Source organism: Pecten maximus, unplaced genomic scaffold (assembly GCF_902652985.1).
Source record: "Pecten maximus unplaced genomic scaffold, xPecMax1.1, whole genome shotgun sequence".
NCBI lineage: Eukaryota > Metazoa > Mollusca > Bivalvia > Pectinida > Pectinidae > Pecten > Pecten maximus.
Genome location: NW_022982977.1, coordinates 1 through 18388, shown reverse-complemented (window position 1 = coordinate 18388; position 18388 = coordinate 1). Strand labels below are relative to the sequence as shown.

General features: G+C 36.4%; 2 protein-coding genes across 2 annotated transcripts; both read right to left on the bottom strand.

Annotated features, from left to right (window-relative positions):
• Positions 1–1106: 1106 nt before the first annotated feature.
• LOC117321220 (heat shock 70 kDa protein 12A-like) lies at positions 1107–12331 on the bottom strand. The gene is made up of 6 exons (XM_033875686.1): positions 12311–12331; positions 8504–8569; positions 6177–6473; positions 3761–3988; positions 2515–2674; positions 1107–2083 (listed from the first exon to the last, which is right to left on the bottom strand). Exons 1-6 carry the CDS (start codon positions 12329–12331, stop codon positions 1776–1778), a joined length of 1080 nt encoding a protein of 359 aa, XP_033731577.1. The 3' UTR covers positions 1107–1775.
• A 2183-nt stretch (positions 12332–14514) lies between these two features.
• Positions 14515–18031, bottom strand: LOC117321219 (heat shock 70 kDa protein 12B-like; the record flags this gene model as incomplete). The annotated part of the gene is made up of 6 exons (XM_033875685.1): positions 14515–14998; positions 15503–15674; positions 16121–16280; positions 16573–16800; positions 17004–17300; positions 17966–18031. Coding segments are annotated over 6 exons (1317 nt in total), but the record flags the coding sequence as incomplete, so codon positions are not given.
• Between the last annotated feature and the right edge of the window lie 357 nt (positions 18032–18388).

Genomic DNA, 18388 nt, shown 5'->3' with positions numbered 1-18388 from the left:
TATAACATTTTCCTATCCCTGGCTAATGCCTAAAGATAAAGATTCCTAACTTTATCGGCATATGACCAACGTTCAGTAGCAATACAGTATACCGTTAAAGAGCATACGTGATTTGTCTCGTTTACGGCATACATTTTTTTCAATTATTGAGATGATGAGTCTAATAATCATGCATTTTTTTAATTAGCTAAGGTAAATATTGAGATTATGAACCTGGCATTTAAATACTAAGGAACATTACGGCAAACGATAAAACTGCACAGCTCAATCTCTTGGCTTCATTATTAACGTCCCACGGAAATCAACAACTGAACGTCCCACCGCTGTGATCCGTCATTAAAGTTTTCATTAGATTGCATGCCGAATATTAAAGCGACGAACTTGGATCGGATAGGGGTTTCTGTGCTAAACTCTGGTTCCTGAACGCTTACCATTTGACATCTGAAGTAAAACATACTGGCCTTTGTTCCCGATGCAGAAGTTTTTGTGTGACGAAATAACAAACCTTCTACTACAGTTATCGTGTTTTGCTGAAATGTATAAATGGGAGTATATCTCCGGTATTCCTGCGCTCAGTGATGCCATTATGTACAATCTATGTTCCTTTGAAATCTAGCAAGATAAATTTTAATTGTCTCCGCTGTAATTTCTTTTAAAGTCAACCAGTAAATATAAAACGACGATACAACGTTGGATTGTGGAGAGCAGTTAATGAGAATTTGGTTACATGGATTTTATATTTGACTTAAAATCGCAGTCATTTTTCCCTCAGCAGGCTACAGTTTTCACAAAATTATACCATAAACAAGGTCTTAGTTTGAGACTTTTGATACGAATATACTATTACTGATATAAATAAATGCAGAGATAATACCATCAAGTAATGGAAAGTAAACTATAGGAAAACTGAAATGTATTATACAAACAAGGCAACGCAAGCATTTAGAAAGGCCCAAGTGAATGAACATCGACCAAAACGCAACAAAATTTGACAAATGACATCATTAGGGAAGAATATGCGTTGTGTAGAGTTTATACATTAAACAGTTACACTGGTATGGTATCTTATTACAAGGCCAATCACATACTACACATATGTGAAGTAGAACAAAGCAATGACTATATCCATTCGAGAATGCACCATTGGTAACGCGAGGGTAAATTAAAATAACAATCGTACTGAAATGCGTCCACATATAATGCTCTGGTTACATAAATGTTGTTCTACAACAGTCCTAACCAAGGAAGTTACAGTATGCTCTTGTAACGTTTCCCGTCTTTTTTTCTGTAGCCCGAACCTCTATGTCCGTGCCGCTGATGTTTATCTCCAAGGTTACAGTGGCATCTAGTCCGCGCTGTCTAGGTGACAATTCTACCCCAACAAAACCAAAACAGACGCACGAGTTTTCGTTCACAAATTCCGGATCTCTCGCGTCTGAAGCGTAAAAGTCAAACCATGCCTGCATGTAGTTCAAACCCGTACATCACGGCACCTTGACTAGAATTCTCAGGAATCACAATTTTGTATCTGTTTGCAAACGCATCTTTGATAGCCTTCTGCATCAAGAGAGATTCTGAGTATCCTCCTACAACAAGAATTGTCCCCAAATCATGTAACTGGGGAGTTTGATCAAGTAATTCCTCGACTTCACTCACGGTATTTGTTATTGATTCCTTGAAAAATGATTCAAAAAAAAGTTCTGTCCATTTTCAGTTTGTCTCCCTTTAAGTATACCTTATCACAGAATGGTGATTGATTTATGCATTCCTCCAATCTACATTCTGTCATTTTTTTCGAATTCTGCTGGAAGAGTTGATGGGATCCGAATGGTAATAGTCTCCATTTTTGCTTTTGGGTCGTAAGCAAACATTTTCCGTTCAAACTCGACAATAATAGCTGGCCAATCTGCTGAAGTATTCCTCTGCAGTTCCGATAAGACATCTTGACCACACAAGCGTTGCAAGAAGCGTGTGAATTCCTCTTTGACCATGCGGCTTCCCCAGGAGACCCCTGTGGGCTCGATAATCTCCTTGAAATGTCCATCCTCTAATACCTCGTGAGCTGTTATGTCGATTGTTCCGCCTAAAATATTTCAATTCGTCAGCAAAATATCAATATTGACATGCACGCGACAATTAAAAACATAAGATCACATGTTGAAGAAACTGTCATAGATCAACAAATACTAATGGCCACACCAACCATAACGTAAGTCATTATAGCAATATGAATCTAAACCGTTATTTACAAGAAAACACACGCCATTTTGTTCATGCAGACTTTATGTATATTGTTTTAGACACTTTCAGAAGCAGAGTGGGAAAACACACAATTGAAAACAATTAAATCTTTGAAAAATAATTTACAATACCTGTCAAATATACAAACGTACTGATAATGTAAAAGATACGACATGTGTCTAAAACATATATAACGGAGCTATTTCTTCTTTATATGATTCTTTGTATTTGACATTTGCATCATCCACTATCAATGAATTAAAACCAGCGTACCTCCAAGGTCCATTATTAGATACTTAGCCCCTGCCTTGAAGTTTGCTATAGAAGGCCCACCACCAGCTTTTCTATCAACACTGCTGGGCACCTTCCTACAGTACAGGGATGCTGCCTCGGGCTCCAGGGCTAAGGTTAGTTGATTGTCATCTATCCCAGCCTGCAGCAGAGGAAATAGTTACAGGAACAATAATTGTGTGCCGAAGATTAACAACTTAATATCCACTCCAATATTAACAACTAAATCATTATATCATAAAATTGATGTAATGCATCCAGAAAATATCGAACCATGCAAGTGTAATGATGAAGATCGTCATTTTTAGCTCACCTGGACCAAAGGTCCGGTTAGCTTATGCATGGCGCGGCGTCCGTCGTCCGTCCGTCAACATTTGCATTAAATCGCTACTAGTCATAAAATCCATAGTGGATTGTAACCCAATTTGGTCAAATACATTCATGAGAGAAAGGGAAAAGATTATGCATAAATGGTGATTCTGACCCCCCAAAAAGCCAAATGAGCGGGGCCCTATAGGGGAAATAGAGGTAATTCCTTTAAATCGTTGCTAGTAATAAAGTTTTGAATGGATTTTAACCCAATTTAGTCGGAAACATCATTTGGGGGAAGGGGAACATATTTTGAATAAATGGTGACTGACCCCCACAGGGCCAGACGGGCGGGGTCAAATATGGGAAATAGACGTATTTCTTTAAATCACTACTAGTCATAAAGTTAAGAATGGATTTGAACCCAATTTGCTCAGAGGCATCCTTGGGGAAAGGGGAACAGATTTTGCTGTGACTCTCCATCCCATAACCATTTATAGCTTCGCTGGACGTTAAGGGATAACCACAAATGTGATGTAAAAATGAAGGCCCAAGGGTCTTTCCCCACCCTAAGGGACTTAGTTAAAACACAATCATGTTGTAAAAACAAACCCTGCGGTCTTTTCACACCCTTAGATAGTCTAAACTTCATTATTTCTTTAAAGGATTGGGATCCCCACACTATAACCATATATAGCATAGTTCGAGTGTGACAAATAAAGCTACATATTAATAAATTGAACATGAGCATTATTTTGACATTGGTCAAATCCAACCAGGTGAGCGATACAGGCCCCATGGGCCTCTTGTTATTGACGAGAGAAAGGGTTATTACTTCTTATCAAAACTTTCATAAGAACCATGAATGACATCACACTTTAACTCGCGAGTATTAAAACAAATCCGAACGTATTCCCACTTTATGTGCTGCTTCCCTCATAAATTGTTTGGCTTTAAAGTTCCAAATCGCCGGCACTGTTAACACCCAGTGGATGTCAGAAGCATGGAAACGCGAACTAGGGTCCTTTGATTCCAGCCCAGTCAATAACTTGTCCTTGAAGAACTCTATGACAGCAGAAAATACTCTGATAGCCGGCATTGCCTTTCCGTTTTGCGACTCAAGCATGGTATCTCCCGAAAGTTCTTCCTGCAAATATGGTATAGTAAACAGTAGTTCAAAAATACTTCCAGTCACCGAAACTTCGAAAGTTGTCAGGTGATTTAGACAAAGAAAAGAAACGAGACTTAAAGACATTGCAATACGTAATGATTATATACCTTGTCTAGACCTATTTAACTCACATCAAATTTCTTGATAAATAGGTTACTTATTGTTGCAAAGAAAGTGCTGTTTTTTTAAAGAAGAGGTGTATCAAATGTTTATAACTAATGATGGTTACGTTTAGATACACGTTCTCTCGGCTGATTTATCTCCTTACCTGTTCACTTTCATTTTCAATTTCAAACAATTATATTTGACATAGAAACTGATGACATCAGAGAGAGCCTTTTGAGTCCTCTTCAAAATTATATATATCATTAGATAAACAGAGAATACGTGTACTATTCGCATCCATGTATGTTATTGCGATCCAGGTAATTATATATCTGATAGACGACCTGTCATTATGATCATGTCAGGATATCGGGCTGACCATTTAAACGTTCTTGTTTAAGAATGCCGATGTGGCATAAGCTGCATGTGTTTCTGGCTGGGAGGTTGGATGCCATTAATTACAAGCGTCTGCCTCTAGTTAGTATTAATAGTTTTTTTTAACTATCATACTAACCAGAAACAGACGCCTTGCAAAGATCGTGAGTTGGTTGCCCAATCAGGGCACGAGTGATAAAGTTGTCTTCGTCTTCCTTCGTCATTTGCATGACTATGTTATATAGATTTATATATACATAATTCAATATAGGACATTTTCGCGGGCGTCATTCTATTTATCTGCCACCCATATTGCATTGATATTGACAGAAAATACAATCTACCAAGCGTTTAATTGTTAAATGAAATTGACTTATTTATGAAGCATATTATCAAGATGTACAAAAATGAATAAATAAATAAGATATGCAGGTCGTATACTAGCTGCCTCCTATGCATTGCGTTATAATCCTTATTGTTATCTGACTCACTATATAAATGGATATTAACCAAATTTGACTGTTTTCCTATAAAACATGCTACCAATGAACTGTTGCCCGGTCACATGATTTACCGTGAATGCTACCCATGAACTGTTGCCCGATCACGCGCTGCCCAATCGAACGCGCCTAATTACAAGCGTACAGATGACAGTGACTACACTACTTGTCTTCGACAGGTTTGTAAACGTCGGTCACTTCTAGGTTTGAAGACATAAACGATGACGAGCTTTTAAATCTCATAGAGAACAGAGACTCAGCTAATACCAGGAATATCATCAAGGGTTCTTTGAGTTATTAAATTTTGAATTTCAGACTGTTTTTTTGTTGTAATTTATTCACCTCAATGATCATATAACAAAACAGTTGTTTTATGTCTCATCAGTCAACAGTCAAAACAGTTTCCACTCGGTGTTGGTACTGACCAGGTGAACTGTTTCCCTCGGCCTTCGGTACCAACACCTCGTGAAAACAGTTTTGACTGTTGACTGATGAGGCATGAAACAACTGTAAATTATCACATTGTCTATCTAATGACTAAAGTATTATGTTGAAGACTCCGCCTGATGTTATCATGGTATGTGTGAGTGTGTGTGTGTGTGTGTGGGGGGGGGGGGGGGGGGGGGTGTTGGGGGGGGGGGGGTGTTTGTGTGTGTGTGTGTGTGTGTGTGTGTGTGTGTGTGAGTGAGTGAGAGGGTGTGTGGGTGTGTGTGGGGGTGTGTGTGCCCATTATCACCCGGCTGGTTTACTCACATTAAGTAGGAAAAGTTGATCACTAACATCTCCCTGTGTTGTTGTATTCTTAGGAAAATGGAGGATTATCTTTTGATGTCGGAAATAGGGTCATTATTATTAAAAGAGGTAGATATAAAGGATATATTGTCACTATGACATTCAGCTTTAAAGGATGATGGATAAAGGAATCTTTGTGTTCGGGAGATAAAGCTGATTTTATTATCAATGACCAGAAAAAGAAATATTTGTGTTAGACAATGATTTATGCAATTTCAAAAGATGTTTTCTATGCCTTTCAAAATGATTTCATAAATTGCTTAATTTTTCATAGTCATATTTTTGATGTAGCGAATCCGTTTTACTATAAGTGTTTAGCCATATGAACCTAGCAATTTATCAGGCTAAACTTATAAGGAAGATTTTGTGTTGTATGACACATTGTCACTCACTTTCATTTCAGATAGCTTCATCCTGAAGTGTTTAAAGAAATAGCAATCTTTTGTATCACATTTCTCCTCTACAAAGTCAAAGTTGGCTTCGTGTCCAAAACTTATAAATTTTTTGTCGGAGTCCAGAAGGACGCATGTCGGTGCTTTTCCAGTCATTGTCATTTGTGCCGGCCATGAGTGTATATGGATCCTGGGACCTCCACGATAGTTGTACCAGGATTTTGTACAATAGGCAAGTCCAGAAAATTCAGTCCCAATTTCAATAGCTACTACGATATCATTCAGAAACTTGACATCCTGAAATGAAATCAGAATCCAGATTCGTTTTCATTGCAACTAAAACTGAATGATTGCCAAATGTCATTTCAACCTCCTTAGAATAACGAAAAGATCTTTTCAATTTTTATGTCAGATAGGCTTAGTTGAATGTGTCACCAACTCTGTACGAAACAATTAAAGTTTTATCTGTCAAATACTGATATTGATGACCCTGCAATTTGGTTTGAATGATTATACAGGAAAATTTTATTCTCATAATACTACTAAAGGTATCAGGTGCTATTCAAATAAGATTAGATAGAAGATAGTACAATAATATATGCTACATCCGGCCTTTAAAAATCAAATTTAGGCTGCATACCCCTGTAATAACCTTCAAGCTGACGAATTTTATATTATCAAAAATATAAAAAAGAAATCGAAGATTATAGATATGTTCAAGGCTGTTCAAGTCCTACATGGAGAAATAACATCACAAAAACTAAAGAAGCCTTTAAATGTACAATGTAGTTAATTTCTATCGCACAAGAGTGAAAGAGAACAACTAACTCAAACCAAACTTCCACTACTTCTCTATTACCACAGATATTACGATAAGAAAGGATATCACATTGATGGAACAATTATCAACAAGTACACTACGATTTCCATCATAAAAACAGAAACATTCTGGCTTACGTCTCCAAAAATCCATAGCACGCACGGCAGTTTCCATTTGGTACGGTTTTATTCTCTTGTACGTTACGTAAGTATTATTTATATTACATATTGAACACTTTCAAAGATAATATAAATAATACTTTCAACACAACTTTGTTGAGATATATCGTCCAATGAGGTCGCAAATGACTTTTTTTTTGTTTATGTACTTTCGGTGAAGTACTAATAGCGCGGACAAGGGTGATGCAAATGAAAAAGATCATAACGTTATAACATGTAGGTATTGTTCGTAAGTATAGCTAACTATATTTTGCAGCATCGCAAGTATCAATCGAATTTATTACAGCTTAATTGCACTGCCAAAACAGTTCTTAAACACTTATTAACACTATTTAAAACATCTGACTGAATATAAAATAAACAAAACAATCACTCTTTTGTATATGTATATATATATATATATATATACATTTGTATATATATATATAAAGACGTATAAAGCACATGCATTGAAGAATTGGAGATTGTGAAGAACGACATCACATTCCCTTTCAACTACCACAAGAGTGCAAAACTAGGTAATAACGCCAACATATCCTTGATCACATGATTAGATCATAGCGACACCTCACCACAAGTGGAACACGCTAAGAATGGGCTCAGACGTTCTGTTTACATATTTGCGAATCTATTGCATAATCGTTAAAAAGAACCTTTTCTTCTTTTCATTTTTGGTATGAAATAAGGAGTAAATTGGAAGAAAGATATATAAGTGCAGGTATATGCAGGTATGGATATCGTCTATTTGTTGATTAAGAATGATTGTTTAAATAATGAATTTCCAATAGAACAGAGACTATGATATAGATACCAGTCCCTTACCACTGTAAAGTTAGCGAATACAATGAAAGGAAGCTGATACTGACATCAGAATGTAATGATACGGTAAAATGTTGAGTATATGAAATGTTAAGACTGGTATATTATGGCGGAGTAATTATAAATGGATTAGTGGACACACAACTCGGCATTTTAACTGTTTAGCAGCAATAAAGTTAACAAAAGGATATGATCAGAGAAGGTTTGAGGACACATTGGCCATGTGACATATCATCTTAACTATAATAGCAATAACGTTACAAAAATATTAAGATAATATCAAGACTATGTTTTGAGATACATTAAGGCACATTTAGAACCATGTATTTTTTATTTTTCTTATGTAACCGTATTAATCTAGTTCTATTTATCCGTCATCTTCTGTCGGCTAAGGGCAGAAAAGTATCCATATATAACCATATTAGTTTTGATATGACCACAAGATGGAAAATTTTAATACAATTATAATGTGACACGTACATTAAATAAATCTACACATAAATAACTACCTTTGTTGGATGTGATGTGGTCTCTTTCGCTGCTGAAGCCTTATTACGGGAGTTGGCATTTCTTATCTGAGAACGAGAATGAGTCAATATACTACCGTCTGAACACCAATGTTAAGGTTAAAAAAGGAGAATATCGCACGACGTGAAAGATACAAAAAAAGTGGGGAGGCTGGTATACGTTGGAAGTAAACAAGGGTGTATAAAAAGCCAGTGATTTGATATCGTTTACTTCATGTCTCTGTGGCGGAGACATCCAGTCTTGGAAATCAAAATTAATATTTTAATACATCTTTCATATAATTGTAAAAGTTCTGAGGAGTTACGGCACTACTGTAATAGTTCCGACTCCTGAGACCAGTGTATCCTCGTATAGTGATTTTCAAGTTCGTCAACTCTGTGGTTCTGTCTCGACATTTACAGCTGGCTACAGATCAATGGAATGACAACACAGTTTATAAAGTTCAACATTTTATTATATGAAGATTAGAAGTGATGAAACATGATGAGGCAATATATACACAATGCTCACGTAACCGAACTGTGCTTCCGGTCCATATCTCGTATGAAAAATATCCACCCCTGTCCCTCTCTGGGGATAAATGTACCCAAAAATACAACGACTATAACATGCCTACAACGGGAAAAGACCACCCGAAATAACAACGGAATTACTGACTATATCATGTCTATAATTGAGAGAAAAATACCACCCAACCCTGGATAATTTAGAGGTTTAAGTCCGAAATCCACTGCATACCTGACTCTACGAAGGAGAAAGACGAGCCGACCAGCTACATGTAAGCCTCTGTCAGACTGTCGTATAATACTAAAATTCCCAGCTATATAGCTGAATATAATTGTATGCCTCGAAATACACGTGCAGTTTGTCCCAAGACTATAGATAGACCGATACCTGAGCGTAGAGTAATGTACAGGTAAGGTGATTATAAATAAACACATACCCCGAACATTAGCCAATCAGAAACGTCGACAAATACAACCGGAAGGGATTCCCCAACGGGAATACCCCGTATAAACAATATGGACCGATGATCACAACAACACGCACTCTGATTTACAGGATGTAAATATGGTACTATATACAACAAGTAAGTGTTCAAAACCCAAATCTTTTACATTTTTACATAATATTTTAAGCAGTTTGTATAGTAATAGTGAGGATGTGAGTTTCTGGTGTCAAATGTATGTCACTGTCTATGTCAACTGTAAGCAAGTCCTGTTCAGTATCAGTGTCCATGTCAAGTGCCAATTGCTTGTGTTTATGTTTTGTATTTGTGACCCTTGACCTCATACCTGGCACTCTTCATCTGTAACCATGTGACCACCTCTCGCACACCTGGCCCACCCTGCATATGCAGAGCTGGGACAGAGCTAGTCAGACCACCAGGGGATACAAAGAGCCATGATAAGGTATTTTTAATTACATACATACAATTCTTTAATTTAGTTTTAAGTATGGTTATTCAATTAGAAATTGTATTTGTACATACAATTATAGCCAATTACATATTATCTGGTAATTAATTGCCATTATGTCCAGTATTAACTTTATCTGTAAAAATATGTAAGGTGTTGGGCCTGGTGGCCATATTGAAAATAATTCTTAATTATTACTAACTTCAGGCCATGCGTCCAATATAGCATTTTAAAGAGGTATATTAATTATCTCTGAAGTATTTCATGGATATATATATTTGTCTGTATAAAGTATAGTGGTATATGGTGGTCTTTTCATTTTGTCAGGTTTTTTTTCGAAAAGGATGGAATTTATATTTGGACTCAACCCCTGTCACATTGATAGAGTAAGTTGATAGAGTAAGTGTTGTTATTAATATAAGACATGTCAAATTATTTAAAAGGTAATTTTGTCTATCATCCATGTTATTATCGATGTAATTCGGGGTGATGTGATTGTATTATCACCATGGTAACTGTATGTGGTCATATGTAAAGTTTTATTACTGTATAGTTAAATTTAGCTATGATGTCCATATCTACTGTAGACTTATAGTATTTGTTTCTAGTGTTTTAGGGTGTCCTACTGAAACTATATATACATATGGAATAAACGTGATAAGAAGGAACTCTGCACCATTGTTTTATCATTCTGCCGCTTCCCAAAATCCCCACCCCGTTTCATCTCCATATATGACCCGTAGACAAGTACATGTATAATGCCATATTAACGTCACTGACAATCGAATTATAAGAGCCGTGAAATAAACTTCAGAAACAGGATGAACACTTCTGTGGACATTCCATTCAAGTAAAAACGTTTACCGTAAATGATAATAGGAAAACAGAGGCTGGGTAAATCCGACGAGGACCTGCATAAATATACAAGTATATCAATTAATGTACTCTAGTTGGGTTTCTATCTCTGTGGTTAAAACAAATCTCTCATGTTTGATCATTTCGTGTACAATCAGTCATGACTTTCGTAAATGTCAAACAATTAATGAGATGACCAGATAGATAGTCAATGGTTACCTAAATGACAATTGTATAATGAACGTTACTTAGCCTGTCGACAATAAGCTCCTGGTTCAGTAGGCAGAAGTCGACATATGTTCATAAAGCAATGTAAGACATCTATGATCATATAGAGATGATCGATATGTAAGGAGTGCTAGTGTATATAACTTATGTTTATCACAGAGGAGACGATTGTCGTAAGAGACGATTCAACTCCGGGACTCCTATTTTTTGCGACGTCTTCTTCGAGGGAACATTGGAAAGTCCAAAAATAAGACATGCTGTATCCTAATGTTAATTGTGATATTGGGACGCTGAAGAATAGGGGGTGTTCTGCGCTGTCACATATTCTGGAGACATTGGAGAGAGCAATGATATATCTCTGTCCCTTTTCTTGTGACATTGAAAGAACAGTGCAATTATTCATTTCACATTTCTTATTGCATAAAGAGAACTATGATATATCTTATTCTTTTCTGTTGTATTTGAAGAGAACAATGAGCGATCCCTGTCCCTTTATTATGACATCGGAGAGAACATTTATAGATATCTTACCCTTTTCTGGTGACCCTGAAGAGAACAATGATAAATATAGTCCCTTTTCTGGTGACCTTGAAGAGAACAATGATTGTATTTTGTCCCTTTCTGTAGACCTTGAAGAGAACATTTGTGGACATCTGCCCCTTTTCTGATGACCTTAAAGAGGGCAATGAAAGATGTCTGCCCCTTTCTGTGGACGTTGAATATAACAATTAATGATATCCGCCGCTTACAAACACCCGGGGTCTATACTTGATCCAGTCTAAGCCGTATTTTCCTTTCTTCACGGCATCACATTACTCCGGCTTTTGCGAGCACAAATAATAGCTCCATAAAAGGATATGATATACCTTATTGAACACTCACTTAACTACCCGATCGAAATTTCGAAATTACTTCGTGGTAAAAATGACAAATTGGTTTACCATAAAGCAAAAGAAAAACATTCTATATGACAAAGGAAGTTTTGAATTACTTACGAATGGAACATCCGCAAAACTGGCAGAAAATGTCAACAACAAAAAACGTTACCACAAAACATAGACAAATTGGTCAAATGATATCTCAAATTTCTGTTTAACGGATTTCAGATATTTTTTGTTTTTGATCACTGTAACTTTGAGTATGAACTTACAAAGATTGCTTCTCATAAAGAATCAATAATCTTAAAAAAGTCTTTAAAATTTCTCAACAATCGAGTAACTATTTACGCTTTGTGCAGTGAAAACTTAATCACCGTACTGCCACTTGTGTGAAAACCATATGACCTACCTTAGCTGCTTTGATCCCCATACCTTTCAGGACACGTCTTACTGGTTCCCAAATCTTTTGATTGCTTAAAAAATGGAATTAAATTAATATCTTGATTGTCTTTTTAGTTAGGCTGTAAACATCCTATTTTTCAATAGTATCATACATATTGTACTATAAACATGTACAGCATTTTTACAGATTCTCTCTGTATATAGTTATTTATACAACACGTCTTACTGGTGCCTCTTATACTTATTCTGATACGGAATCGGACAGCGATGTTAGCGATTTCAATGAAAATTAAAACGGTGAACAGGAAAGTTTCAACAGGATCGTATGTCAAGAAAGTACAGATGAACTCAACAGAAACAAAAAGAAAGAAATCTGAGAGGTGACTTGTTCTATAGGGAAAATTGATAAATCTACTTTTCATATTCAAGACATTTGTCAATGCATACACCTTTAATTCGATTTAATCTGATTTTGTAAGAATCAATCAGTAACCGTGACGCTTTTTATAACGGTTTTACCAATTGTTTGAAGCAAAGAGTGAAACAAGATATGATTTCTCTGTTATTATTAATATGGAGGATGTCGTCTTTGCGGAAGTTATTAAATATAATTATTAAGAACAAGTGAATGTTCTTTTCAGAGAGTAGGCAAATATGTTCTTTGGTGTCTAAAGGCTGAATTCATTAGTCCTTTTACTGATTTCTCATTTTATAGATGTATTATCAATTATTCTTGTTTATAAGATATTTTATTTTGTGTATTGTCGATGTGGTGTATATATCATTTTTGGTGTCTTGTCGATATGGAGTTTATATTTTATTTTGGTGTGTTGTCCATATGGTGTATATATTATATTCTGTGTATTGTCGATGTGGTGTTTTTGTCATATTTTGGTACGCTGTCGGTGTGGTGTTGATGTGGAGTATATATTTTAGTTTGGTGTGTGGTCGATGTAGATTTTATATTTTATTTTGGTGTGTGGTCGATGTGGGTTATATATTTTATTTTAATATGTTGTCGATGTGGATTATATTTCTTATTTTAATGTGTTGTCGATGTGGAGTATATATTTCATTTTAATATGTTGTCGATGTGGATTATATTTCTTATTTTAATGTGTTGTCGATTATTCAAATTAACTACTGATACCAAAATTAGATGGTTCCAATATAGAATTATCCACAGAGTACTTGGTACAAGTAAATACATACACACAATAAAAATACCCAACTCACTAGATTATTCTGTTTGCAAAAGAAATTTGGAATCCATTTTTCACCTTTTTTGGGAATGCCAAATTGTCAAAAAATTCTGGAATCAATTAATTGCATGGATACAAAACAAAATTGGAAAAGACTTAACCGATATAAATGATATACATTGAAATCCAAATAATGAAATTAACATTATGACCTTGGAAAATTACATATATATCAGCAAAAAATGAAGAACACATTACCTTCACTTGATTGTTCTAAAAAGGAACTGGTTGTTTATTATAAAACTGAAGAATTCACACACAAAAAAATGACAATACAAATATTTCAAAGTCGGTTGGCTTATCTAAAATAATATGTGTTAATCATCTACTTTTTAATTTTATTTCTTTTCGTATCTGAAGTAAGAAGCAAGACTGAGAGTGAGCGTGCAATTAATTCATAATAAAATATTCCAAATGTCTCTATGTGATCAATGTAGAATTTTTTTTTATTTGATAACAATAGACCTTATTTAATCTCACAGAAATTATTTCTGTAAGAAATTATATCACATTTTATATATTAAGATTAGAAATGTTCACCATTACATCAAAGAAACAATTTAATACTTAAAACCTTTGAAGGCTAAACATTTCATTATCTTACAACGTTTTTTGTAAATAATACCTCATTGTCTTCATGTATTCTTGTGTTTTATATATGTATTCATGTTTTTGAAATGAAAATAAAAGGATTTCTAAATGAAAAACAAAAAAACATCACAATGTCAGTCAATTTTTTTCCAGAATGCGTCATCGGCAACGCGGAGTAAATTGAAATAGGAGTCGTAATAAAATGTGTCAACATACAATAATGGTTACATAAGAGCGGTCCTAACCGAGGAAGTTACAGACGGCTTCCGTGACGTTTCCCGTCTTTTTCTCAATCACATACTACATACATGTGAAGTAGAACAAAGCAATTACTATATCCATTCCAGAATGCACCATTGGTAACGCGAGGGTAAATTAAAATAACAATCGTACTGAAATGCGTCCACATATAATGCTCTGGTTACATAAATGTTGTTCTACAACAGTCCTAACCAAGGAAGTTACAGTATGCTCTTGTAACGTTTCCCGTCTTTTTTTCTGTAGCCCGAACCTCTATGTCCGTGCCGCTGATGTTTATTGCCAAGGTTACAGTGGCATCAAGTTCTGGTTGTCTAGGTGACAATTCTACCCCTACAAATCCAAGACAGACGCATGAGTTCTCGTTCACAAATTCCGGATTCCTAACGTCTGAAGCGTAAAAGTCAAACCATGCCTGCGTTTGATGGTTATTCAATGGGTGGTAGTCTTTCCCGTCTTGGAATTTCCCGTACTGCACCAAATCCCCTTTCCTGACATGTCTGTCAAATGCATCATCAACGTAGCTGTAACGACCATGTTTTCTCTTTTTCTTCGGGTCATCAAATCCTTCTATGAACCTCCTTTGGTGCCCTAGACCGTAGGTATATTTACACACACGTGACTCGACTGCATCTAGTTCAAACCCGTACATCACGGCGCCTTGTAGGATTGCAAGACTAGAATTATCAGGAATCAGAATTTCGTATTTGTTTGCAAACGCATCTTTGATAGCCTTCTGCATCAAGGGAGATTCTGAGTATCCTCCTACAACAAGAATTGTCCCCAAATCATGTAACTGGGGAGATTGATCAAGTAATTCCTCGACTTGACTCACGGTTTTTGTTGTTGATTCCTTGAAAAATGATTCAAATAAAGTTCTGTCCATTTTCATTTTGTCTCCCTTGAATTCTACCTTACCGTGGAATGGTGATTGATTTATGCATTCATCCAATCTACATTCTGTCATTTTTTCGAATTCCGCTGGGAGAGTTGATGGGATCCGAATGGTAACCTTTTCCATTTTACCTTTTGGGTCGTAAGCACACTTTTTCCGTTCAAAGTCGTCAATAATCTCTTGCCAATCGGCCGGATTATTCGCCTGCAGTTCCGCTAAGACATCTTGACCACACAACCGCTGCAAGAAGCGTGTGAATTCCTCATTGACTCTGAGGCTACCCCAGTAGCCCCCTGTCGGCTCGATGATCTCCTTTAGATGATCATTTTCTAGTATCTCGTGAGCTGTTATGTCAATTGTTCCGCCTGAAATATTCAATGAAATGATATCCTGAAATTCATCAACGTTAAATAAAAACATTTATATTGACATGACTATTAAAATGTTAGATTACATGTTTCAGAAACTTTCAAAGGTCAACAGAAAATAATGGCCGCATCATCCAACTCAAATGATGTAACTTATTCTTTCTATTGTATTATATAACTGTATTCATTTAGTCCTGACAAACTTGATGTGGGTTGGTTCAGATCCTCTACAGAGTGGGGAAAATCATCAATTACCAATTACTTAATCCTGGAAAAATCCATAATTTATAATGCCTGTAGAATATACAAACGTATTAATAGTGTAAAAGATACAACGTGTCTAAACATATACATGTATAACGGAGCTATTTCGTATATTTATGACTCTTTATATTGTAAATTTGCACCTTCATCGTCCAATCAATCAATTAAATCCAGCGTACCTCCAAGGTCCATTAATAGATACTTGTCGCCTGCCTTGAAGTTTGCTATAGAAGGCCTGCCACCAGTAGTTCTATCAACACTCCTGGGCACCTGCCTACAGTACAGGGATGCTGCCTCGGGCTCCAGAGCTAAGGTTAGTTGATTGTCATCTATCCCAGCCTGCAGCAGAGGAAATAGTTACAGGAACAATAATTGTATGCCAAAGATTAACAACTTAATATGCACTCCAATATTAATAATTTAATCATTATGTCAAAAATTGATGTAATGCATCAAGAAAACATCAAACCGAAAATACGCAAGTGTAATGATGAAATGCGCCATGTTATATTGATGAGAGAAAGAATAATTACTCCTTATAAACTCTTCTATAAGAGCCATGAATGCCATCGAAATCTTAACTCGAGTAACTTAACTTGAGTATTAAAAGAAGTTCCAAAAATATGCCCACCATTTGTGCTGCTTCCCTCATAAACTGTTTGGCTTTTAGGTTCCAAATCGCCGGTACTGTTAACACCCAGTGGATGTCAGACGCATGGAAAACCGATCTAGGGCTCTTTGATTTCAGATAAGTTAATAACGTGTCCTTGACGAACTTGATGACAGCAGAAAATACCTTGATAGCTGGCATTGTCTTTCCGTTCTGAGACTCAATCATGGTTTCTCTCGAAAGTTCTTCCTGTTGATAATTATGATTAAGTCAACAGTGGTTCAAAAGTACATCCAGTCAATGAAACCTGAACACAATCCGATAGTTCAATTTTTAAAAATTACTCGAAGGCCTAACCAATTTGCTGAGTTACCTTCCTTACCGTTGGAGTACCGTGTGGCACTCATACATGCAAAAGGAAGCTTTGTGTTTTATGACACAAAATCACTCACCTTCATTTCATATAGCTTCATCTTGAAGTGTTTAAAGAAATAGCAATATTCTGAATCATATTTCCCCTCTACAAATTGAGTGTTGGCTTCGTATCCAAAACTTATAAAATTTTGGTCGGAGTCCAGAAGGACGCATGTCGGTGCTTTTCCAGTCATTGTCGTTTGTGCCGGCCATGGGTGTATATGGATCCTGGGACCTCCATGATAGTTGTACCAGGATTTTGTACAAAAGGCAAATCCAGAAAATGTGGTCCCGAAATCAATAGCCGCCACCATAACATTCAGAAACTTGACAACCTGAAAGGAAATCATCAACCAGTAGCATTCCCGTGGCAGTTTCAGCAGAATTATATTGTCAGATGTCACTTCAAGCTCTTTAAAAAAACGAAATGATCTTTTTCTCAATTCGTGTCATAAAAAAATAATAGCATTTGTCATCAACTCGGTACCAAACAATGAATGTTCTATCTGTCAGATACCGATATGCATGACCTGCAATTTGGTTTGAATGATACTACTGAAGAATGATATGCTCATAATATTACTTAAGGCATCAGGTGCAAATCAGATCAGATAGAAAATAGTGTAGCGCGAAAACCCCCGGCGAACACAACAACCGTGTCACAGTTCCGGAGTCACTCGGCAATGCCCTCAGTGGTAGCGTCGGGCACTCGCTACAATGTCCGACGAGTTTTGGATAATTTAGTATACGTGGGACGTCGAGAACATCACAAAACAACACCGTCTCTCAGTTTCAGACTCTTGTATTCAGTATCGGCAACATGTACAACAGTTACACAGTTTGAGGTAAATCCCTCTCAAACATGTATCCAGCACAATCCAACATAGCAACACCTAGGCACCTCGAATTCGAACTCCCCGAGCTCTCTCTCACTCTTCCTTATATACTAAAGTCTGTCGGGCAACGATTGCCCGATCGGGCAAACGTGTCCTGAACTGACCTTCTGACATAACTTGACCAAATCCTGTCGGAGCAGTCGGGCAAACTGCCGGAGCAGTCGGGCAAACTGTCGGAGCAGGCGGTATATTCTACATTTGCACTTCAACAATTAAGGTTTATCCCCCATTCTCCCCTGTAATTACCTTCAAGACGAAACTATACTCAAAGAAAAAAGGCGTATTAATGAAACATATGCAAGGTTTACAAGAACCCGAACGAGAACAAAGGGAGTACCAATTCCATCGTCAACATATGTGAAGTCACCACTGGGAGAGGATGCGCACGAAAGTATCAACGAGATTTTAATATCTCTTACATACCGTATGAAATATTTTCAACTGTGTATTGAAATATTTAAAACATTATACAGCACAATGGAAAAATAACTTTATTTGTATGTACTTCCGGTGTAGTGAAGCAACAC